Genomic DNA, 24,998 nt, shown 5'->3' with positions numbered 1-24,998 from the left:
GGCCCAGCCTGGAAGCGCCTTATCGCTCACTTGTTTGCCTAACCTTGGGGCCCTACTCCTGTTGTTGGTGAGGAATAGGCTTCGGGGAAGGGAGCCAGGATCCTGGGGGGCTGGGAGGACTTTGCCCACTGTGCAGTCTAGGAGGCTGCCTTCCTCTTCCTCCAGTTCTGGGGGGCCCTGCATGAATAAGGTCCTTAAGAGCTCTTTCTCCCCAGCCTGGATTCCTGGAGCTCCTGAGGGGCCAAATCTGCTGAGAAGCCCTTGCAGAATGACAATGAAATACTGCTGTTTACTGAGCACCTACTATGTGCCAGGCACTTCCCACTCTAATATTCAGAGCTTCCTTATGAGGCACGATTCTTACTTTTTGAGACTCAAAGAGGTAAAGTGACTTGCCCAAGTTCACACCACTAAGAAGAGACAGAGCCCACACCAGTCTGACTCCAAAGTCCTTGCTTTTTCCCCTGGACCCACTGCCCCAGTTGTGCAGCCAGAGCTGGTGACTACCTGGGCCCCTGCCTTGCTGCTGCTTCCTGGTCTGCAGATGTTGCCCATTTATGATCTGGGCAGAAACGTTGCTCTGCCACCAACCATATGGCTCCCCTGTCCCAGGCATCTGTCTCAGATGCTGGGGCATGGGTTGTGAGAGCTCGTGGGAAGTTCCTTGGCTGCGTTATGTCTGTAGACCTTGGCAAGCCCAGCCTGGCAACCCTTCTGCTAACACACTATTGGGCAGCCATCACCATCCCTGGCATCTGTTCCTGGCTCTATCACTTTTCAGTTATGTGACTGTGGGCTGAACCCCAAATCTCTGTGGGCCTCAGAAGCTTCATCCGGGACAACGCCTGCTTGCAGCGATGCTGTGAGGACAAAGTGAGATCCTACGTGTTGAATTCCAAGCAGTTTCTGGCATACAGTAGGAGGACTTTGCTCCCCCTTCCCTCTGACTAAGGAACTAAGGCAAACAGGCCCCAGCAGACAGGCACGCATCTTTCATGCAATTACAATTGCATAATAATCTTCATTCTTACGTTTATAAAGTTCCTTTAATGCCCTTTTATCTTACTGGGTCTTCACAACATCCCGTGGAAGGAGAGTCTACAGTCAGACTGTCTGGGTCCAAATTCTTCTTCATCACTTAACTGAGAGACCTTGGGCAAGTCTCTTTATATTTCTGCGCTTCAGTTTTCTCATCTTTAAAAGGGTAGTAAGAAAGCCCACGCATGAGTATTGGTTTTATGGGGCATGAAGCCGATACAATTTTGTAGGGCCTTCATTAAGAATAGAAAATCAGGTGTGAAAGTGAACATTTAATAAATGATAAAACAAATCAGTACAAAGTACAAACATCACAAACCCAGGAGAATAACAAAGTACTTTTACTGATCAATTGCCTGACAATATTTGCCTACATATTTTAGCTGCACACTCTTTACTCGCCTCTTCACATGTTAATGATATTTATTTTGAAACTGACGCAAACACCGAAAGGTTGCAGGTACAGTACAGGGAACTTTTTTTTTACCTTTAACGCTTTGGAAGTAAATTGCCAACCTGAGCCCCGTCACCCCCAAATACTTTAATGTGTAAATCCTACAAACAAAGGACATTTTCCTACATAACCACAACATAATCATCAACATCAGGAAATTAACATTGAATAAAACCAGGAAGTTAACATCTAATCTCATTGAACATCAGGAAATTAATATCTAATCTCTAGTTTTCGCCTTTAATGCTCCAGTGAAATCATTATAGTAAAAGGGCTCAGTCCAGAATCACACATTGCATTTCTTCGCCATGTCACTCTAGCCACTACTGGTCAGGAAAACTATCCTTAGTCTGTCCTTGCCTTTCACAACCTTGAAACTTTTGAAGAGTTGTTATTTTGTCTCATGGCTTTCAATTGGAGTTTGTCTGTGGCTTTCTTGTGATTAGACTGTCCCTGGAAGTGATGTTGTGTTCTTGATACACCCTGATATATCAGGGAGGACACATTTCCATTTGTCCCAGGGTTCACTTGGTCACTTGATGAAGGGAATTTCTGTCAGACTCTTCTGTATACCAGTTACTCTTTCCCCCTTTTTAATGAATCAGTATTTCTTTCTTTTTTTAATATATATATATATATTTATTTACTTATTTGGCTGCACTGGGTCTTAGTTGTGGTACGCGGGATCTCTGTTGCCGCTCATGCGGGATCTTCCTTGCGGCATGCAGGATCTTTAGTTGCAGCATGTGGGATCTAGTTCCCTGACCACGGATCGAACCTGGGCCCCCTGCATTGGGAGCGAGGAATCTTAGCCACTGGACCACCAGGGAAGTCCCTGAATCAGTATTTCTTGAGGAGGTACTTTGAAACTATGTAAACATTCCTCCTCATACATTGAATGTACTTGTGTGTGTTTGTATTTAACTATGAATTCGTGGTCTCCTATTTTATTCAGTGCCTTGTAGTCGTTACTATCGTTATTTATTTTGATGCTCAGATTGTCACAGACTTGGCCGATGGGATCCCCTTTAAGCTGGAGTCTATGTCCTTTTGACATGCCCCCATTACTCTTTGAACATCCTTTGTTTCCTAGTATATGAAGATATCACTTTTCCAGCCCCTGGAATCAACTAGTACTACGCGTAGCTCTGATTTAATCTTTTAGTAGAGAATAGTATTTAAAAACCATGATCTGGGGGCTTCCCTGGTGGCGCAGTGGTTGAGAGTCCGCCTGCCGACGCAGGGGACATGGGTTCGTTCCCCGGTCCGGGAAGATCCCACATGCTGCGGAGCGGCTGGGCCCGTGAGCCATGGCCACTGAGCCTGCGAGTCCGGAGCCTGTACTCCGCAACGGGAGAGGCCACAACAGTGAGAGGCCCGCGTACCGCAAAAAAATCCAAAAAAAACAAAACAAAAAACCCCACCATGATCTGGGTACCAGAATCATATTTAGAAACGAAGATCTATTAATCGTTATTAGGGTGCCACTGCTTCCCAGCCCTTCCAGAGTTAGGGAATGTACACGCACACACACACACCTTTATACCTATGTTTATTTACACATACTGAAAAACATGAGTTCATACTATTACCTGTAATATTAATCCACTATAATGGGATTCATTCTAGTTTTCGCCCTTTCTATATTATACCTCTCTTCTCTGACATTGAGAAATCTGGTTTTCATTATTTTTAACTTATTTACTCATTGGATCAAGCCTCCATTTGTAACCAATCTGCCGTCTCCGCCACAACCCTCTTTGCTCTAAGATGCCTTCCTCTCCCCACTTGGGCTCTGATACCTCGGGTCAGGTTGCCCCCTCCCACTCATGGACTTCTTCAGCCTGCTGGGCCTGTCCCTCTACGCCAGGTCGCTGCTCTTTGAGGACACCCTCCTGCCCCTGCTGAGGCCACCGTGGTGCCCTCTTTCACTGGTGTGTGCTTTTCCCTTGTTCCTTTCTACCCAATAGTTTTAGGATGGACATTTTCAGGAAGACAAAGGAAGAGAAGGAGGTAGAGCTGTCAATGATTTTTAAAAATAAATTTCTACAGTGAGAATAGAGAGATGATTCTGTCTTTCCTCTTGCAATGTTAATTTTTTTTAAGTTTTATTCTTGATAGTAAGGAGATGTAAAACATGCCCTTTCACACATAGATGTATTGGGTTGGCCAAAAAGTTCATCTGGGTTTTTCCATAACATCTTACAGAAAAACCCAAAGGAACTTTTTGGCCAACCCAGTATTTGCTACCTGTAGTACTGCTTGTAGGTTTGTAATCAGAATTTTTATAAATTCTACATTGTGTAATGCCTATTGGAAAAGAAAAACATGCATGGAACATTTATAATTGCATATGCTGCCTATTCCTTATAGGAGGGAACTTCCTTTTAGAGTTGGTGTCAATATGAAATGACAACTTAGTGATGAATGATCGAAAGAATTTTGCACAGATTTGCTTCTTGCTCCATACAAATCCTTGTTTCTCCTCCACCACCCGCATACTTCCAGGTGCCTTGGGAATAATTTGTATTGGGAAGAAGGATAGAGTGGGAAAAAACAGTGATCTTGACCAGTTGTAGTTTAAATTTTTATTTTTTGCAAATTAAAAAGAAAAAAATATACATGTATTTGACCCTAAGAAGACATTGCTGGGACCTAAGAAGACATTGCTGCCTTGGAAGGGCCCATGCAAACGCAAGGTCCTGGAATTAGAGCTTCATTAGTTTCACAGCAAACCTGCTTCTAATAATGCGTTTCTTAGGTGCTGTGAGAACATAAAATGCCTGGCACAGCAAGTGCTCTGTAAAAGAGGACAATTGTTATTGTTATTGTTGATGCTTTCACCCTTGTTTCCTAGAGGAAGAGGTTGAGGAAGAAGCTGAGGAAGAGGAGACCCAGAGGAGGGAGGAGAACCCTCACTGGGGGTCATGGAAAAGCTGGGCTGGAAGTTAGGATCCCGGGTTTTAAGTCTTGCTTTTTTTTGCACTGTGAGGAACTGTGTTTTCTGAGCCCTGTGTGTGGCCTGAAGGCCAGGGTCAGCCCTGGAGGCCCTGGAGGGTGAGGAAAGGCCTCAGCTGGGATCTCCACAGCCTGGAGCCTGACTGGGGCCATTCACTCAGAGGGGTAGGAGGCCTCTTGGGGGAAGATGGTCCATCAGCTGCCCTCTATCTGAAGGGAGAGACACAGGTCAACCCTTAGGAGTCCCCAGTCTCAAGAGGAAGACACAGCTCTAGGAACCCCAGACCTAATTGGGGTGGCACAGGCCAGGCCCCAGAGACCCTAGTCTGATAGAGGAGATAAGCCTGGCTCTTGGGGGTCTTCAGTGTGATGGGGAGACACAGGCCAGCCCTGAGGAGGCCCCATTCTGAGGAGGGAGAGACAGCCCTGCTCCCAGTAGCTCTAACAGGGGAGCGTCGGTGGGGGGCGGGAACCCTACAGTGGAGCCACGGGGCTGAGTAGCTTGAATTTGGAAGGCTTTCTGGAGGAAAAGGTCATGACAACACTCTCTCATCTGTACAGCACTCTATGGTTTACAAAGTGCTTTCCCAATAATTATCTCATTTAATCGTCATGTGACAATGGGACGAAGGTGTTACTATTCAAACAGGGACAACAACCATCATCATTCTAAACAGTGACACTTACTGAGCACCTACTGCCCAGCGTCAGGCATTGGGCTGGGCATCATCTGTAAATTAAAGGGCCCCCCGCAAGGCAATGTGGGTGAAAGTGCTTTGCAATCCTATGACCACGGTGCACACGTATGCTCTTGCTCTGTACAGAGGCCTGACTACTTGAGGATGCAGCTGGGAAACCCTGGGCAGCAGAGGGCCTGGGTTAAGGACTGGAACTGGGAGGCAGGGTCAGGACTAGATGCCTTTTCATACTCTGAACACGTCATGCAACTTTGTGCCTCCAAGCTGTTCCCTGTGCCTGGGATGTCTTTCTGTTACCCTTTCTGTTTGGTAAGTTCCTGGTCACCCTTTATGGTCTAGCACAGGCTTCACAGTTTTTCCCTCTCCACCTCTTTGGCAGAACAATTTGCTCGCTCCCTGAGTTCCCAGGTCATCGGGTTCACCCCCCAAATAGAGAACTTAGCACACGGTGGTGTAATCACGCACTTACCTGCTGTTGATGGTGTTCAAATATAGATGGGGTCAGACTAGGGGAGGCTGACTTATCACCAAGAGGCCTTCCTGGGCAATGTTTATTATTTCAGTGAATTTACCAGGGCTCAAGATCAGGCCTAGGTCTCTCAGCGGGGAGTCACATCAAACAAGCACCTGGGTCTGATTTATAAAATCAGAATGCCAGTTCAGGGAGGCGGAACTCTGAGATAAGAAGTGGGTAAGTGTGTGGGCGCTGGAGTCAGGCTGCGTGGGTTTGAATCCTGGCTCTACCCTTTCAGCTGTGTGGGCTTGGGCACATGACTTCATTTCTCTGGCCCTGTTTTCTCCTCCCCTAAATGGAGATAACAACATAGGAGCATTATGTTAAGTCAAATAATGTTTATAAAGTGTTTGGTACGGTACTGGGCACTTAAATTTTACCAATAAATTTTACCAATTTGTAAAATAAATTTTACCAATATTTATTGAAAAGTTCTATAATGAGAGTCAACAGTAACAGGCACAGACCATTTATTCATTCCCCAAATATTTATTGAGGTTCTACATTTGAGGCTCTGAGCTGAATGCTCGGATGAATCAGACAGTTTCTATCTTTCTTGAAGTTTATATTCCAGGGAAAGGGGATGGATATAGAACCAAAATTTCTTTCTTTCTTTTTAAAAATATTTATTTATTTGGCTGTGCTGGGTCTTAGTTGCGGCATGTGAACTCTTAGTTGTGGCATGCATGTAGGATCTAGTTCCCTAACCAGGGATCGAACCCGTGCCCCCTGCATTGGGAACACGGAGTCTTAGCCGTTGGACCACCAGGGAAGTCCCTAGAACCAAAATTTCTTAACTGTATATTTCAATTGTGGTAAGTAATTATACAGGATGAGCACAAGTTACTTTGAAAGCAAAAATCATGGAGATGGAGACTTAATCTGTATATCAAGGTCAGTAAAGACCTCACAGAGGAAGTGGCATTTGGGTTGAGACTTGATGGGTGAAAAGGAGTTGCTGGTAGAGGCCTAGGAACTAGGACAGGGCATTTGAGGAAGTAAAAGTGGCCAGTGAGGAGGGAGCCTGGTGTGTGAAGGGGAGTGTGTGGGACAAGATGAGACTGGACAGGTGGGCAGGGCCCTGATGTTGCTGCTCCTCGGAGGCCATGGTTGGGAGCTTGGAATCTATCCTGAATGCAATGGCAATAGGGCTAATTTTTTTTTTTTTTTTTTTGCGGTATGCGGGCCTCTCACTGTTGTGGCCTCTCCCGTTGCGGAGCACAGGCTCCGGACACGCAGGCTCAGTGGCCATGGCTCATGGGCCCAGCCGCTCCACGGCATGTGGGATCTTCCCGGACCGGGGAACGAACCCATGTCCCCCGCATCGGCAGGCGGACTCTCAACCACTGCGCCACCAGGGAAGCCCTAATAGGGCTAATTTTAACCAAGGGAATAACAAAACCTGGCTTATCCTTAAGAGCAATTGCTCTGGCTGCTGGGTGGAGGATGGATTACAAAGTGACAAGAAAGGAGGTAAGGAGACCAGAGAGGAAGCTGTCGGAGTAGATGTCAAGCAAGAGATGATGCTGGTTTAGACTGGAGTAGTAACAGCATCTTGCTTCACACAGCAAGGTGAGGAGACAGAATCAAGGTATATTTTGGAGGGAGAGCTAACAGGACTTACTAATGGATTAGATGAGGTCAGATTTTGGCTCGTCCAAATGCATAGATAAGTGGAGGTTTGGGCTTTTGCAAATTGGTGCTTGAAGGGGCCATTTAGCTCAATGGGGAAGACTTTGGGAGGAATTTGTGTGTGTGTGTGTGAGCATCAGTGTTGGCCATGTTGGTTTTTTAAAATAAAAATAATTCTTGAATATAATAGAATATCTATTAAGAATTCAAATTTCAGATTGTCTCATAAAGTTATAAATTTTTTATTGTGTTAAAATATACGTAACATTACACTTACCACTTTAACCATTTTTAGGTCTATAGTTCAGTGGCATTAAGTACATTTACATTGTTGTGCAACCGTCACCACCATCCATCACCAGCCATGTGAGTTCTGAGATATCTGTTAATCGACCCAAGTGGGGCTCTCCAGGAGCTCAGGAGAGGCCTGGGCCAGAGGCATCATGCAGTCACCTACAATGCCGCGGGCAACTAAGCCTGCGTGCCGCAACTACTGAGCACACATGCCACAACTAGAGAGAAGTCTGTGCACCACAAAGAAGAGCCTGCGCGCCACAACAAAAGATCCTGCATGCCTCAACAAAGATCCCGTGTACTAAGGGATCTTAGCACTAAGACCCAATGCAGCCAGCCAAATTAAAAAAAAAAAAAAAAAGAGAGATCACCTACAGAGAAAGTATAGATAGAGGAAAAGAGGAGGGGATAAAGGACAGAGCCCCCAACAGTTATAAATCTGAGTAAGTCAGGACACTGAGAAAGAGTGTTAGTGAGGTGGGAAGAAAACCAGGTAAGTGTGGTGACATGGAAGCTCTATGAGTGTGCTAGGGCTGCCGTAACAGACTATTATAGACTGAGTGATAAACAACAGACATTTATTTTCTTACAGTTCTCAGGGCTGGAAGTCCAAGATCAAGGTGTTGGCAGGTTTGCTTTCTCCTGAGGCTTTTCTCTTTGGCTTGCTGATAGCTGCCTCATATGGCCTTTCCTCTGCTTGCTTATGAGTCCCTGGGGTCTCTTCCTCTTCTCGTAAGGACACTAGTTATATTGGATTAGGGCCCCACCCTTACGAACTCCCTTAACCTTCATTACCTCTTTAAGTAGCCCTATCTCCAAAAGCAGTCACACTGGGAGTTAAGGTTTCACCATAGGAATTTGGGGGAAATACAGTTCCGTCCATAACAGAAGCCTAAGGAAAAAGAAAATTATTTCCAGAAGGAAGAAGGGGTCAACTGTGTCAAATGCAGGTAAGTCAAGTAAAGCAATAGTGGTCCACTGGCTTTGGCAATAAGTAGGTCATTGTAACCTTGGTCAGAGAATTAAAAAAAGACTAATTAGAGTAAATAAAAAAGAGATGGAAGGTGAGGAAGTGGAGAAACAAGCAATCTTTTCAAATTTTGCTGCGAAAGAGAACTGAAAATTGGGGTGGTAGGAGGAGAAGGTGGGGTCATAGAATAGTAAAAAAAGAAGTGACGGGCTTCCCTGGTGGCGCAGTGGTTAAGAATCCGCCTGCCAATGCAGGGGACACGGGTTTGAGCCCTGGTCCAGGAAGATTCCACATGCCGCGGAGCAATTAAGCCCGTGCACCACAACTACTGAGCCTGTGCGCCACAACTACTGAAGCCCGCGCATCTAGAGCCCATGCTCTGTAACAATAGAAGCCACTGCAATGAGAAGCACACACACCTCAACGAAGAGTAGCCCCCACTCGCCACAACTAGAGAAAGCCCATGCGCAGCAACGAAGACCCAACGCAGCCAAAAGTAAATACATAAATAAATTTATTTTAAAAAAAAGTGACATTGAATTGCGTTTATAAGTTGAAAGGGATGATCCAGAAGAAAGAAGATTGTGATGCAGGAGATTTAGAAAAGGATAATAAGAGTAGAATCCCTGAAAAGACTAAGATGATGAAATTCAATACAAAAGTAAAGTGGTTGGCCTTAGATGGCTGGGACCCGTCCCGCACATTAATTGAAGTGAACGTTGAATAAAGCACTCATCACATAATTTGCAGGGACCAGTTTAAAATGACAATGTGGAGTCTCTTGTTCAAAAATTATTGAGAATTTAAGAGGACTTCCCTGGCAGTCCAGCGGTTACGACTCCACGCTTCCACTGCTGGGGGGCAGGGGTTGGATCCCTGGCCGGGAAACTAGATCCCGCATGCCTCGGGGCCAAAAAAAAAAATTTTCAGGAGTTCAGCAGAAGAGCATTAACCCAAGCACAGAGCCCTTATAAGCTCGGGGACCCTTCAAATTTGTATGGAGTATGTGATGATGCCGGAGGTGGGCTGTCATTCGGGCAAGTCCCTTCTCCTTTCTGGGCCTCAATTGACTCATTGAAGGGTTAGAAGAGATGACTAAGAACACTTTCCACTTCACTGTTCTACAAGCTGGGAGGTCATTCCCATAGGAACAAAGTTCGTGCCTTTTTAGCTTCCAATCCCGCGGGAGTTGGGCCCAGGGCTTTCTGGAAGGCTCCATAAAAAGCGTCTGGTGACCATAGCAACTCACACCAAACTCAGGGGCCCTCGTCTCCGCCCACAGCTTCACTGACGAGCTCTTTGATTGGCTTAGCAAGTTGACCAATGGCCGGCGAAGCGGGCTGTTTGCCGCGCGGTCAATGGCTGCAGGCCGGAAGAGAGGCGGGAAGAGAGAACTAGCAGGCGGGCCTGGGCGGCGGGGCGTGTGCGTGTTTCCGGCTCCGCTGCGGAAGGCCGAGGACTAGAGCGGCTGGACCGGACGCGACCCTAAGGACCGGAGAGCGAGGGACGCGTGTGCGGAGCTCAGATTTCGGAGCGTGGCTAGCGGCCGGCACGATGGGTGGAGAGCAGGAGGAGGATCGGTTCGACGGCATGTTGCTGGCCATGGCGCAGCAGCACGAGGGCGGCGTGCAGGAGGTAACGGCCCGTGCGGCGTTGGCTCGGCCTGGCCCACCCGGGATGCCCCAGCCACGCTCTCTCCGCCCTTCTCTGCCTTCAAGGGCCGAGATACACCGCTGGGCCTCGCGAGCTTTGGGATTCCCCCCGCATTCTTACTGCACTCCAGCTTCCGGCCTGGCCTCCTTGCCTCAAGTCTTGCACTCGTATCAGTCGTGGGACCCCGGGGCCCCTCAGTAGTTCCTGTCTTAGCAGCTCCGGCGTCCCTGCACCCGCCCCTGAAAAGACCCAGAGTCTTGGGATCTCTCCCCGCCCCCCACGCTTTTTCTCCCACATACTTCTGGCCCTGTTTCTTTTCTGCTGGCCGCTCCCGAAGAGCATCCTTCAGGATGAACTGTTCTAGACATTGAGATTTGCATGTACCAGGACTTGGAACGAGCGGAAGAATGTGTGCGGTGTGTGGGGGTGGGGTGGTGATGTTAACACGTGGTCTTTTTAGGGCTTGAATGAGGGAATAGGAGACCTGTGTTCACAATTGTTCTACACCACCTATCAGCTTGAGACCGTTCCACGTCTCCAGGCCTCAGTTTCTTTCTTTGAGACAGAGCTACGAATCCTTATTTCCTGAACTTGTAGGAGAGCAGTCTTGAAGTGAAGGACAGTGAGGAATTCTCAGTAATCAGGCTTGAACATTCAACAAGTATCTGTTGAGTGATTGATGTGTACAAGAACATAATTCATGCGTAGTGACCAGACCCAATAACACGTAGTGTATGAAGGATAAAAACCAACTAGTCGAGATTCTAGAGTTGGTTGTTTTGAACCATGGAAAGTTCAAAAGGTAGAAAAGCCTATCAAAATCAGTCTTTCTATAAAGAAACTGAAGGAACTTGCCCAAGATCATCCAAAAGGGTCCTGACCTAGAGGGGACCAGAATCCTTAGGCCAGTGTGTGCTTTCCACAGACCATTTCTGATTCTGTGTCTCTCTGGGGACAAGTTTTCATGGAGCTTTCCATTCCCATTCTCTCATTTAGGTGCCTGTGGTGACCAAGGACTCCTAAGCCCTTTGAGGTGGGAAGAGTGCTATTAATTTGGAGATGTGAAAGGCTCCCATCCCCCACCCCCCTAAATTGTTGACACAGTTGGATTTGGGAGTGAGTTCGTTTTTGAGTGAATTGAGAAAGTGTCTAGAAGCAGGAATTGAAACCATTGAGATAAATTCTAGCATCAGATTTAGAACCACTCACTTGGGTAAATAAAAGGGCTTAGTTGGCGTGAAGGCTTCAAGGTTACTGCGCGGAGCTGAAGCGCTGGCCACGCAGGCCCTGAGGGCCCGCGGTCCCAGCAGAGTCTCCGTGGTGCACTCTATGGCGTCTGGAGGTGGTGTTCCTACTGATGATGAGCAGGCCGCTGGGCTGGAGAGGGAGGTCATGCTGGCTGCACGCAGGGGCTAGACCCATACAATATGCTCGCCCCAAAGGCAGCCTCAGGTACCAAGGAAGACCCTAATTTAGTCCCCTCCATCACCAATATGCGGATAGTGGGCTGCATCTGTGAAGAAGACAACAGTGCTGTCATCTGGTTCTGGCTGCATAAAGGCGAGGCCCAGCGATGCCCTAGCTGTGGAACCCATTACACGCTGGTGCCCCACCAGCTGGCCCACTGAGCCCCTGCACTAACTCACTCAAAATGTAATGTAAAGTTTCTTCTTTCCAATAAAGACTAGCCATTACATTGGCTTCTCCTCCAAAAAAAAAAAGGGGCTTAGTTATATGTGCTAATCTTAGGTCACTACTAGGTCTTTTCATTCAGCAAAAATTTTATTGAGCATGTACTCTGGGTCAGATCTGGTGCTAGGCATTGGGGATGTAGACAAAGTCATGGTTCACAGTGCCTGCTTGTGAGGAGTTCACTCTCCCGCAGAGGGTCTCTTGCTCTGGGCGAGACACTGCTAAGCACCTCACCTCCATTACCTCCTTTGGTCCTCACAGAGGATCCTCACTTATATCCCTAGAAATAGGTCCTGCTGCTGGTTCTGTTTTGTGGAGTTAAGAAACTTTCCCAAGGCCACAGAGCTAATGTGTATCAGTCTGATACCCAGACCAATGCTCTTAAATGACTTGGCTGCACTGATAACCCAGCCAGAGTTAGTTGGTCTTAACCTTCTTTGTTTTTTTTGTTTTGTTTTGTTTTGCGGTACGCGGTCCTCTCACTGCTGTGGCCTCTCCTGTTGTGGAGCACAGGCTCCGGACGCACAGGCCCAGCGGCCATGGCTCACGGGCCCAGCCGCTCCGCGGCATGTGGGATCCTCCCGGACCAGGGCACGAACCCATGTCCCCTGCATCGGCAGGCGGACTCTCAACCACTGCGCCACCAGGGAAGCCCCTTTAACCTTCTTTGAAGTGGCTTCATTTGTTCCCCTCCTCCTAGCTCTGCCCCAGTAACTCAGCCAGTGCCACTCTGGATGGGCTTTTTATTTTGTGGAGAGGAAAGCTGGATCCCAGGTGTTTCAAGCCCTGGATGCAGAGGAGTGTCCAACAGTGTCCAGCCTGTCCTCAGGCTGCTTCTAGCACCACAAAAAATGTGGAACACATATACACATGCACACAAGAAATGAGAAATCTGCCTTTCAGGTGATCTAGGTAAGGTTAGGCTAGGCTTCCTGGCAGAAGTGACTAAGTCAGGGCCTGTTTTCTCAGTGGGGAGGCTCGGGGCGAAACAGTCCAGTCCCAAGTTCCCTTCTAGACTAAGGAAGTTGGCTTCTGTGTAGGTGAGGGGCTCCCAATATGGCGTCTCTACAGCTTTGGTCTTTGTCTTCTTTCAGCTCGTGAACACTTTCTTCAGCTTCCTTCGACGCAAAACAGACTTTTTCATTGGAGGAGAAGAGGGGATGGCAGAGAAGGTGAGTGTTGGTGACCACTGTCCCTTGGGCAGCTCTGTTTCTCCAGAAGAAGAGCTTACTTGGCCTTCCTTTGGCATAATAATAACCTATAGCAGAAGTAAAATGCCAAGGGCAAAGAGTTGGGGAAGGGAAGCAAGCTGTCATTTATTGAAGCCCCTCTCCTCGCCAAGTGCTTATCTGCCCTATCCCCATGGTCCTCTAGAAGTTTGAGAGGAGCAGATGTTACTATCCCCATTTACAAGTGAGGAAATTGGTCTGAGTTATGGGAGAGCCAGGGTGGTCCAAATATTTGAGCTGAGTTATGGGAGACCCAGGATTGGAGCCAGAGTCTGTTGTAAAACTGCCTTCTGCCCCTGACACCATGCTTTTTGGTTCCTTTTCCATTGAGGTTTTATCTAATTACCTAGCTGGGAGATGAGAGTAGGCAAATGTTAGAAATTGAGCTTAGAAGACAGAGATATAGGAAAACTCAAAGCCGGCTATCCCAGTCTTCCCAGATGCTGTAAGCAAAAGTTCAAGGATTTGAGAATTGCAGGGTTTAAAAAAAATTTTTTTTTAATTGAAATAGTTGATTTACAATCTTGTGTTAGTTTTCAGGTGTACAGAAAAGTGAGTCAGATATATATATATACACACACACACACACACATACAGGTATATATATATATATATACTTTTTCAGATTCTTTTCCATTATAGGTTATTACAAGATACTGAATATAGTTCCCTGTGCTATACAGTAGGTTCGTTTTTTGTTTTTTTTTTTTTTTTGCGGTACGCGGGCCTCTCACTGTTGTGGCCTCTCCCGTTGCGGAGCACAGGCTCCGGATGCGCAGGCTCAGCGGCCACGGCTCACGGGCCCAGCTGCTCCGCGGCATGTGGGATCTTCCCGGACCGGGGCACGAACCTGCGTCCCCTGCATCGGCAGGCGGACTCTCAACCACTGCGCCACCAGGGAAGCCCCAGGTCCTTGTTTTTTATCTGTTTTATATACAGCAGTGTGTTAATCCCAAACTCCTGGATTATCCCTCTTCCCCTTTACCCTTTGGTAACCATAAGTTTATTTTCTGTGTCCGTGAGTCTATTTCTGTTTTGTAAATAAATTCATTTGTATCACTTTTTAAGATTCCACATATGAGTGATATCATATGATATTTATCTTTCTCTGACTAACTTCAGTTAGTGTGATAATCTCTAGGTCCATCCATGGTGTTGCAAATGGCATTATTTCATTCCTTTTTATGGCTGAGTAATCTTCCTCTGTGTGTGTGTGTGTGTGTGTGTGTGTGTGTGTGTGTGTGTGTGTGTGTGTGTGTGTGTGTGTGTGTGTGTGTGTGTGTGTGTACACCACATCTTCTTTATCCATTCCTCTGTTGATGGACATTTAGCTTGCTTCCATGTCTTGGCTATTGTAAACAGTTCTGCAGTGAACATTGGGGTGCATGTATCCTTGAAGACCATGTTTTTCTCTGGATATATGCCCAGGAGTGGGATTGTAGGATCATATGGTAGCTCTATTTTTAGTTTTTTAAGGAACCTCCATACTGTTCTCCATAGTGGCTGTATCAATTTGCATTTCTACCAGCAGTGTAGGAGGGTTCCCTTTTCTCCACACCCTCTCCAGCATTTATTATTTGTAGACTTTTTGATGATGGCCATCCTGACTGATGTGAGGTGATTCCTGAGAATTGTGTTTTGTGGTATGGGTTCTGATACCTTGAACATCTTCTAATTCCTTAGGTTGTGATTATGTTTTTGAAGATTGGTAAATGATGTCACCTCACTGAACCGTGATTTTTATAACCTTGATATTTGTTTTCACTTAAATTTAAGAGACATAATAACAAGAAGGAGATATTTTGCAAACTGCTTTCTGTGGCTTCAGGTTTCTAACAAGCTGAAATGCTTGATAATGTGTCTTGATGGTCTGAGGCTACTCCGTTATAGACACTTTGGCCTGGAGTAGGAGTCCTGGGTTCTTGGTCTAGCTGTGTGGCCTGGTTGATTTGCCACCAATTCTCTGGTCCTTTTAATCTTCACATGTGTAAAATGGAAGAAGGAGGACTCACTGGCCTGTAGGGCCCTTTGTGGCTCAAATACTCTTTCTGTATTAGCACTAGCACCTCCCATTTTTCTGTGGGCCACGACCTTGTAATATGTGCATTCATTCATTTGTAGACTAATGTTTATTGAGCACTAAGCACTTTGCCTGTGTTAGCCACTATGACAGAGCCTTCAGGATTATAGAGGTGAATACAGACAATGGTCTTTGTTTTCACGGATCTCACAGTGTAGCCCCCTTACAAACCGCACCCCCCCAAAAAAAAGACAATGAAGAAGTGATGGGTGTTAGGGCGGAAGTCCTGGGAGCATAAAATGGGGACTAACCTAGGTTGGGGGCTCAAGGAAGACTTGATGAGAAAGAGGTGCCTGAGGTGTGAAGGATGAGTAAGATAGCAGGCAGAAGGGAGAGAGATGAATAATATTGAGAAGTGGTGTCTCAGGTGTCACGGGATGATGGTGTCACTGCTGTGTACTGGATGTCTGCTGGTCCCTCTTAGACCTCGTTATGCTCCTTGGCTCTTTGTTCCCTTAGAGTCAGCTCTTTCCCAGGAGATTAGTCCGACTCTCAGGCAGGCAGAAATCTGTCTAGCCTTCCTGCCTGGTCTCCATTTGTAACACCAGTAACTTCTTTGTATTGGGGACCTACTGTGCACCAGGCCACCAGATGCATAGTTTCCAAGTGCGTTGGTTAAGAACATGTTCTCTGGAGCTATAGGCAGATGTGAATGGATCCTGGCCTCCCCCTCTTCCTGCTTGACAGCTGTGTGGTGTTGGGTGAATCACTTTCTGAGCCTCAGTTTTCTTCCCTGGAAGAGGGGATAATCTTCCCCTCACAGGGCTGTTTTAAGGATAAAAAGAGGTCATATAGTGTGGCTGGCACATGAGGATACAAGTTCACAGACCCTTTTTTTGGACCTCTTGGGACCAGATGTGTTTTGGCATTTAGAATTCATTGGATTTTAGGAGGCAATACAGTGCATATATTGTACATTAGGTACAGTACCCCAGTCCAGGGGTTGGAGCAGCATCATGTAATGAAACATTAATATTTCTACAGAGAAATGTGTATCAATATTTGTACCAAGTGGGAGATATGACTCCCACTGTAAATGACTGTAAATACCTTCATGCTACAAACTTAGAGAAATACAAAAATACTTTTAGTTTTTATAGCTTTGGGGCTAGGCATTATGGATTCGGATAAAGCCATAATGATCTAATCAGTATGTTATTGACATAGGAAGAGACGAATGGACTAGTGAAGCAGAATAGAGAATCCAGAAAAAGTCTAGCACGTATGAGGATTTAAGATGTGTCCCATAAGGTAGGTAATTCAGTTCAGTAGGCAAAGGACGATTTAATAATTCATGCTGCTACAACTGGCTACTGGTAAAAAAGCAAAACGTGTACCATACTGTACCATCTGTTTTACTCATATCTAAAAATAAATTGCAGATCAAGAAGAGCTTAGTAAGGAAAGCTGGGAAACTATGTATAACCTTGTGTGGAGGAGACCTTGCAAGGATAGAAACCTGGAAACTACAGAATAAAAGGTAGCTGTTTGCTTCTTCAAACATAGAACACATGTGTGGCAAAAGAGACGTAATGACATACGAAGTCAGTTGAAAAACAATAGATCTGGAAAAGATGCATTGCAGAGGACATAAAATTTAATAGCCAACTTAATATGCAGGTACTCTTGTAAATTGACAAGAAAAGGATAAACAGAAAAACGGGCAGTTCCATGAAGAACATGTGAAAAGATGCTTAAATTCAGTAGTAATCAAGGAAATGTAGGAGAAAGGAACAGTGAGATGCCCTTTTTTTTCTGGTCAAACTGACAAAAATATTTTTTTAAAAATTGCTTACAGGGATGTGGAAAAAAGGGTACTCTTCAGACATTGCTGGTAAAAGTGAATTATCATAGCTGTTTAAAAACTTTTTATTATAAAAGATGCTCAACATCACTAATCATTAGAGAAAGTCAAATGAAAATCACAAACGAGATGTCGTCACCTCACACCCATTAGGATGGCTTCTATCAAAACCCCAGAAAACACCAAGTGTTGGCAAGGATGTGGAGAAATTGGAACTCTGGTGCACTGTTGGTGGGAATGTAAAATGGTGCAGCTGCTGTGGAAAACTGTATGGCGGTTCCTCAAAAAATTAAAAATAGGGCTTCCTTGGTGGCGCAGTGGTTGAGAGTCCGCCTGCCGATGCAGGGGACGCGGGTTCGTGCCCCAGTCCGGGAGGATCCCACATGCCGCGGAGCAGCTGGGCCCGTGGACCGTGGCTGCTGGGCCTGTGCATCCGGAGCCTGTGCTCCGCGGCGGGAGAGGCCACAGCAGTGAGAGGCCCGCGTACAGCCAAAAAAAAAAAAAAAAATTAAAAATAGAACTATCATATGATCCAGCAATCCCACTTCTGGGTGTATACCCCCCCAGATTGAGAGCAGGGTCTTGAAGAGAGATTTGTACACCCATAGCAACACTGTTCATGATAGCCAAGAAGTGGAAGCAACCCAAGCGTTCATTGATGGATGAATAAACAAAATGTCATATATACACATAATATTATTCAGCCTTTTAAAGGAAGACAGATAAGAGCACATATTGAATGATTCCATTTATATGAAGTTCTAGAACAGGAGTGTGTCTTCTCCCTCAGATGTGTCCCCCCGCCCTATGGTCAGGTTCAGGACCTCATGCCTTTGGGTTTAGCTTAAATTTCCCTCTGGGGTCTCCCGGCCAGGCTGGTGGGAACCACCCTTTGCTCCCCTATCGCCCAGCCAAGGTCAGGGAGTGCTGTGTTCAGGTATGCCCACTTAGCAGTCTGGGGCTGTCTTTTAGAACTGGCCCAACCCTCCTTACCGCTTCCCCACTCTGCTGGTCTGTGGTTCCCAAAGATGTGTCCAGTGACAGAAGCTTGGCTCTGACAGCCTGCCAGTTGGTACTCCTGCGTAGGCTACGTGCTCCCAGCGATCTCTACCTGGGGCTGGGCCTGGGTAAAGCTGGTGGGAGGAGACTGGGAGGAGGGGGTCAGAGGCTGCTGTGATTGGCCTTGACTGTGCCTGGTGGTTCAGCTCTGCCCTCATCTAACCTCCAGGAGCTAGGAAAGAACAGGACGGAATGGGACGTAACATGATTCACTGGAGCTGGAAGAGGGGATGGCTCCACTCCTGCCTCCCCTTGGCCACTCATTGGCAGATGGCTGGAGTTCAAGGTCCTGATTAGGGACTTGGGACCAAGGCCCTGTGGTGGAACAGCCTCTGCTGGCGTAATTGTGCCATGACTGATCCCTTCTGTTGAAGCAGAGTGGCCTTCAGGTGGCTCATTTCTTTCTTACACCTCATTTTGTTAAGCCATTTGGTTTGGGCGTTCTTTTGGTACCGTTTAACCTTGAAGAGTGTGGAGCTACTGCAGTAGCTGAGAACACCCATCCCTGCAGTGTGGTGTGAGGTTGGAGGTTTGAGGGTAAGAGGAGGAACTGGCCTCAAATGAATGAGAGGCCACAGGGCATTTGGCAGAACCCAGATCTGGGAGCCCATGGCTGACTCCAGTGACCCTGAGCCCCACGTGATTCCCCTCAGCTCTTGCAGATCCCTTTCTCCCTCCAGCTATGGCTCAGAGATTCTTGAAAGATGGTTTGTTGACCGCTGATCGTGTGGGGGGTGCCCTATGAGGCCTCCTCCAGGTGTGTGGGTTGACACAGAGTTGGGTTTCCTAAGTTGGGTAAATTCCTGAGCCTGCCAGAGGTGAAGAGGTGAAATTCAAGAGACACTTGAGCTGGTCCTGGAGGATGAGTAGGAGTTTGCCAGGCAACCTGGGAATTGGGGCAAGGATACTATAGGCAAAGAATAGCTATGTAAGACTGCTTTTAGAAATAATAAGATAGAAGCACAGAGAGATGACCTCAGGGTCACACAGGTAGGAGTAGACCAGGATCTCAAATGTAGGTGTGACTCTCACGTATGCACGAGAATTGGCCAGGAGGGCTTGTTAAAAATACAGATTGCTGGGTCATATCCCCAGAATTTCTGATGCAGTAGGTCTAGAGTGGGGCCTGAGACTTAGCATTTCTAACAAATTCTGGGTGACGCTGTTGCTGTGGGTCAGGGGAGCACACTCTGAGAGCAGCTGGTGTAAAACATGAGGTAGAACCATTTCTCCCATTGTATTTTCATAGCAGAGAAGGTGCTTCTCCCCACCTTCCACCAGCTGACACTGAGTTAGCCTCAGCCAGGTGACACATGTAATGAGAGCTGATGAAACTGGGGCTTAGAAAGTGTCAAAGTTGTTTACTTGTTCAAGGCCACAGAGCCAGACAGGTGGCAACAGTATTGGGGTTGCTGTTGGGCAACAGGAGGAGCCGCTAGCAGGATGTGCGTTGGAAGCATCCTGGGAAGGTTTCATGGGAGAGGTAGGATTTGAAATGGATAGCTTGCAGGCTGAGGAGAGGAGGAGACTACCTTTTCCATTAAGAAAGGTCTCTGGCCTGAGAGCTGGGGAAAAGCTTCTCAGAGGGGCTGAGGCTGGAGCTCTGCTTCTAACAGCTTCACTCCACAATGAAGGACTTTTCAGAGCACTTATCGTTTGGTCTGCACAACATCCCTGTGAGGTAGGGACTCATCCTTGCTGATAAGGAATCTGAAGCTCTTAACAGGTTAAGTAATTTGCCAAAAATACAACAGCTAGTGCGTGACAAAGCCTGGATCAGAATGCAGGCTGTCCAGCTTCAGTGTTGGGTCTTAGTCCCTGGACTGCCTTGTTTTTTTTAAAGTGGTCGCTGTTTGTTGAAGCAGATTCTTTGCAGGTATTCTTACTACAACTCAATGGTATAGGTGTGTATTAAATCCCATTTTGTAGATGTGGAAACTGAGGTTCTGAGTGCAGTGCCTTGCCCAGGCACTTAGCAAATAGAGATAGGACTGGCCTCATGTCTTGGGACATGTCCCGTCCCCTGATGCCTCATTGCCTTCTCTTCCTTCCTCAGCTTATCACACAGACCTTCAACCACCACAACCAGCTGGCACAGAAGGCCAGGCGGGAGAAGAGAGCTCAGCAGGAGACTGAGCGGCGGGAGAAAGCGGAGCGGGCAGCCAGGCTGGCCAAGGAGGCCAAGTCAGAGACCTCTGGGCCCCAGATCAAGGAACTGACTGATGAGGAGGCCGAGAGGCTGCAGCTGGAAATTGACCAAGTAGGAGTGGGCTTCTCTCCCCTGCCCCCCTGATCCCCATTGGCACTAGAAGTGGGTGCCCTCTTGCCAAATGTTTTGCCCTTTGCCACAGAAAAAGGATGCAGAGAGTCATGAAGCCCAGCTCAAGAACGGCAGTCTCGGCTCACCAGGGAAGCAGGTGAGATGGACTAGGGCTGCTCAGGACTAGCAGGGGGCTTGGGAACTTCCGGGGACTCTTCAGCCTTTCCGTTTCTCTGGAAAGCCTTCCCCTTCCCCACCCCACCCCTCCTTAGCTTTGGGAATCCTCCCCATACTTCAAGATTCCACACTGGACCAAAGTGGGTTAAAAAAAAAAAAAACCCACTGGCTTTAAGCCTTGGCAGGAAAGCCCAAGAGCCAGGGAGGGCAGTGCCTGTACAGGCACCATTTGGGTGGGCTTGGGTCCGTGGGCCCAGCCTGGCCCTTCATGGTGGATTACTCTGACACACCTGGGGCATGTTCCCCTCAGGGCTCCTCCCATTGACTTGAGTCCAGCTTCCCACATAATCCTTGGGGCACTCATTTGGCTTTGCAGAAGTTCTGGTCTGAGACTAGGGTCTCAACCCTAGAGACACAGAAAAAAGAAGTTGATCATTTGTCAGCCTGGTTTTATTTTAGAACAGCCCTACTGATGGCCACCTCATGACCTGTTCTGTGCTGGGCTTTCTTCCTAAGTCCTTTGGCTTGAACTGCCAGCTGGGTGGGTCCCGTGGGTCCATCTCTGACTGTCACCGTCCCCCAGCTGTCACACGGTCTAGCAGTCTGAGCTCAGGCAGAGATCAGAACAGGTTTTACCTCTGGCTCCTAGTGGGCCGTGGACTGGGCAGGGGCCAGGTCTGTACTGTTCTGTGGCTGTATGCCCAGTGCCAGCCCTGGGCCTGGCCCAGTGGGGTTCAGTCTAGGTCTGTCAAGTAAGTAGCTGAGCACCCCAACTGTGAGCAGGAGGCTGAGGAGGCTGAGGAGGAGGAGGACGAGAAGGACAAAGGGAAGCTGAAGCCCAATTTCGGCAATGGGGCGGACCTGCCCAGTTACCGCTGGACCCAGACCCTGTCGGAGCTGGACGTGAGTGCAGGGGCTGGGGCTGAGGTGAGGGAGCCAGCCCGGGGCCCCTCCTGACAGCTCCTGCCCCGTGCAGCTGGCAGTGCCCTTCCCCGTGAACTTCCGGCTGAAGGGGAAGGACGTGGTGGTGGACATCCAGCGGAGGCGCCTCCGGGTGGGGCTCAAGGGGCAGCCGGCGATCGTGGACGGGGAGCTTTACAATGAGGTGAAGGTGGAGGAGAGCTCGTGGCTCATCGAGGACGGCAAGGTGGTGACGGTGCATCTGGAGAAGGTGCGAGAAGCCCCGTCTCCTGGCCTGTGTTGTGACTTAGGGAGGGGGGCTGCTCATGAACTCGGAGACCGTGCTGGGGGCCTGATGGACATACCTTTTTTAATCCCCACAACGAGACTTTTAAAGTAGGTCTGTCTAGTTTTAGAGTCAGGAAAAGGGTAGCTCAGAGATTTGCCCAGGCTTTTGCTTCTAGGAGGAGGTGGAGTTGGGATCAGGACTGTCCTTAGTACCAAAGCCTTTTCCTTTCCATTAGGTTTGTACATGCATTCAATTCAACAAATACTTGAACATCTACTACGTGCCAGAGACTGTTCTAAGCACTGGAGAGAGAACAGTGAACAACACGTAGAAAACTGTGCCCTGAGGAAGCCTATGTTCCCTCCCTTACACCCTCAGAGAGCTGGGATTACAGACACCAGTAAATGAATGTGGTCTCTGTAAAGTGCCAGGGGTCCAAGGAAGGCATCCATGGCACATACCACCTGACCCAGCCTACCTGACTGGCCTTGGCTGCCTCTGTGCCCTTGCACTTGCACTTCCTCCCACCTGGAATGTCCTTCCCTGCTTTTTAATGTGGTTTACTGCATGTTCTTAAAGGCCTAGCCCATCCATGTATTGCTCTGACCTCTCCCTCCATGCTGGATGAATATCTCCCTCTGTACTTTTTTTTGGGTATAAATTTATTTTATTTATTTATTTATTATTTTTTGGCTGCGCTGGGTCTTCATTACTGCACACGGGCCTTCTCTAGTTGCGGCCAGTGGGGGCTACTCTTCATTGCGGTGCATGGGCTTCTCATTGCGGTGGCTTCTCTCGTTGCGGAGCACGGGCCCTAGGCGCCCGGGCTTCAGTAGTTGTGGTGCATGGGCTTAGTTGCTCCGGGGCATGTGGATCTTCCCGGACCAGGGATCGAACCCGTGTCCGCTGCATTGGCAGGCGGATTCTTAACCACTGTGCCACCAGGGAAGTCCTCCCTCTGTACTTTATTCTTTCCGTTACCATGCTGATTTGTGACTGTCTCCGTTTCTGTCTCCCCCAGCCACTGGGGAGGGCAGAGGTCTTGTTCATTTGCACCCTAGGTCCCAGTACAGGCCTTCGCAGGTCCCCAGTGCAGGATGTGGTTGGGAGAGAGTTTGGTTCTGGAAGGGTTGGGTGGTGGTTCCCAGGGCACAGAGCAAGCCACCACCCATCCCCCGGTGGTCCTCCTCTTCCTCTCAGATCAACAAGATGGAGTGGTGGAGCCGTTTGGTGTCCAGTGACCCCGAGATCAATACCAAGAAGATCAATCCTGAGAACTCCAAGGTGAGCCCTGGCCGGTTGGGGAGCTTCGGTTGGGAGGTGAGGGGCCTAGGTGGCCCCAGAGCTTCACCCATCCCTGTCAATGCCTGCCCCCCAGCTGTCAGACCTGGACAGTGAGACCCGCAGCATGGTGGAGAAGATGATGTACGACCAGAGACAGAAGTCCATGGGGCTGCCCACCTCAGATGAGCAGAAGAAACAGGAGATTCTGAAGAAGTGAGCAACTGAGAGATGGGGGTTTGGGGAAGGTGTCTGGGGCTTGTACCTGGGTGACAGCAACGAGCGTGTACTGAGCGGAACACAGGAGCTGCCCTGCCCCTTCCAGGATGAGCCAGCCAAGTTTATGGCTTTGTAGCCTTGGCTTGCCTCCCGTAATCACTTGGTGAGGTCATCTTGAGGGCAAGGCCACCTCAGGGTAGGAAGGGGTAACAGGCGGTCATTGTCACCGGCAGAAAAACAGTGCCAGTGTTGGCACCTCAGCTTTCAGCCTCAGGTCCTCAAATGGGCCTTAGAGAGAGTCCTTGGGGCCTGGCTCCAAGTTGCTCAGCGTTCTAAAGGGTTTAGACCTCATGTGGGGAGCTAAGAGAAAGGGACTAATGTGGGGGAGAGGGATGGCCTGTTTCACCTTCTTCCTACTTTCCCTCCCCAGGTTCATGGATCAACATCCAGAGATGGACTTTTCCAAGGCCAAATTCAACTAGCCCGTGTTTGCCTCCCTGAACTCTTGGGGCTGAACTCCCAGCTACCCACCTTCCTTTCCCACCCTTCCCTGGGACTTGTGGGCCTCAGGGCTGGGGCAGGCGTGGGGCTGACCCACACACAGGTCTGAGGGCATCATGGGAAAAGGGCTGGGGCCTTGGGGGTGTCTTGTTTCATTTGGCCTGCTGTTACACATTAAAACTATTTACCCAATTCCACCTGTGTCCTCTCTTCCCTCTGGCCTTTCCCTGGGGGACAGGCCTCTTATGGCTGCTGCTGGGATCTGGGGGCTTATCTTCTAGCCCAGGTTCTGCCATGTGATCAAGGGCAAGTCCTTGCCCCTCCCTGGGGCTCAGTTTCTCATTACTTAAATGGAGGATTTAAACAAGGCTTTTAGTCTGTGTATGATTCTGAGCAAAAGTGGCCAAAGGGACCAGAACATATGTCAGATTCTCACAGGGGCCCATGACTCAGCAAAGTTTAAGACCAGCCCGGCTTGATTCCATTTTCATCCCTAAGACAATTTCCCACAGCAATGCGTCTGTCCTCTAGCCCTGGAGCGAGTGTTTCTGAAACTACACTCTTATTTCCCAGGGGCAGAGAAGCAGCAAAGGCTGGGGAGCCGCCCAGGCCTCAGATTGGCTGTGTGTGTGGTGGGGATCTGGCCGGGAAGGCAGGGTGAAGCCCAGTGGAGCCTATTGTGTGTCTCTGACCTGGACCTCTGCAGATTTTAGGGCTTCACAGTGAGCCACCAAGGGAGTGCCAGGGCTGGAGAGGTGTTCCCTTCGGTCCACATCCAGCCACCAGAGCTGACCCTTTGGTGGGAGAGTACAGGTCACAGCGCAGGGTGCCACAGAGGTCATGGTTACAGCAAGAATGTCTAGGTTGGCTTGGCCAGGGTGCTACGCTCTGTGGGCCGTGGGTGACCCCTGAATTTCTGGAACACAGCATGTCTGTCCTTTTGGCATTTCAGAATAGCTTGTTAAAGATTTAAAGAAGGTATGCAGTGTTTGGCTTTGTCTGTTTACCAAACTTATAAACCCTCTTTTCCAGGAATGCCAGTAGTAGTTCCCAAGGCTAAGCTTGGAAAATTGTGCTCTCGGGCCAAGGCTAAGATGGAAGGACTATGGCATCATTCTCCTACTGTGTCCAGCAATATCCCTGGGCTTCAGTACCCTGTGGTCATTTTTTCTTTTCTTTCTTTATTGGATGCATTGGGTCTTCGTTGCTGCGCGTGGGCTTTCTCTAGTTGCGGTGCGCGGGCTTCTCATTGCGGTGGCTTCTCTTACTGCGGAGCACAGGCTCTAGGCGTGTAGG

At 48.4% G+C, this 24,998-nt stretch overlaps 1 protein-coding gene and 1 pseudogene across 2 annotated transcripts; both read left to right on the top strand.

Moving 5' to 3' along the window:
• The first annotated feature begins 9,992 nt into the window (after window positions 1–9,992).
• NUDC (nuclear distribution C, dynein complex regulator) lies at window positions 9,993–23,894 on the top strand. Of its 2 annotated transcripts, XM_004318386.4 has the most exons (9): window positions 9,994–10,193; window positions 12,998–13,075; window positions 20,132–20,335; window positions 20,427–20,492; window positions 21,296–21,415; window positions 21,489–21,683; window positions 22,902–22,985; window positions 23,080–23,198; window positions 23,632–23,894. In XM_004318386.4, the coding sequence occupies exons 1-9, from the start codon at window positions 10,113–10,115 to the stop codon at window positions 23,681–23,683; spliced, it is 999 nt and encodes a 332-aa protein (XP_004318434.2). In that variant the 5' UTR covers window positions 9,994–10,112; the 3' UTR covers window positions 23,684–23,894. The 2 variants fall into 2 exon arrangements, with proteins under 2 accessions (XP_073649772.1, XP_004318434.2); XM_073793671.1 differs by lacking the exon at window positions 21,489–21,683 and having other exon boundaries at window positions 9,993–10,193.
• Window positions 11,433–12,985, top strand: LOC109550354 (cytochrome c oxidase subunit 5B, mitochondrial pseudogene; annotated as a pseudogene).
• Window positions 23,895–24,998: the final 1,104 nt, after the last annotated feature.

The sequence above is a fragment of the Tursiops truncatus genome, chromosome 1 (genome assembly GCF_011762595.2).
Source record: "Tursiops truncatus isolate mTurTru1 chromosome 1, mTurTru1.mat.Y, whole genome shotgun sequence".
Classification (NCBI taxonomy): Eukaryota; Metazoa; Chordata; class Mammalia; order Artiodactyla; family Delphinidae; genus Tursiops; species Tursiops truncatus.
This window is presented reverse-complemented; position numbering and strand designations above follow the sequence as displayed.

Excerpts from the sequence above, each read along its gene's own strand:
- NUDC (XM_004318386.4), top strand. The coding sequence starts at position 10,113 with ATGGGTGGAGAGCAGGAGGAGGATCGGTTCGACGGCATGTTGCTGGCC. Across the intron at positions 20,336-20,426 it reads TGCAGCTGGAAATTGACCAA|AAAAAGGATGCAGAGAGTCA; the intron begins GTAGGAGTGGGC and ends CCTTTGCCACAG. Across the intron at positions 23,199-23,631 it reads AAACAGGAGATTCTGAAGAA|GTTCATGGATCAACATCCAG; the intron begins GTGAGCAACTGA and ends TTCCCTCCCCAG.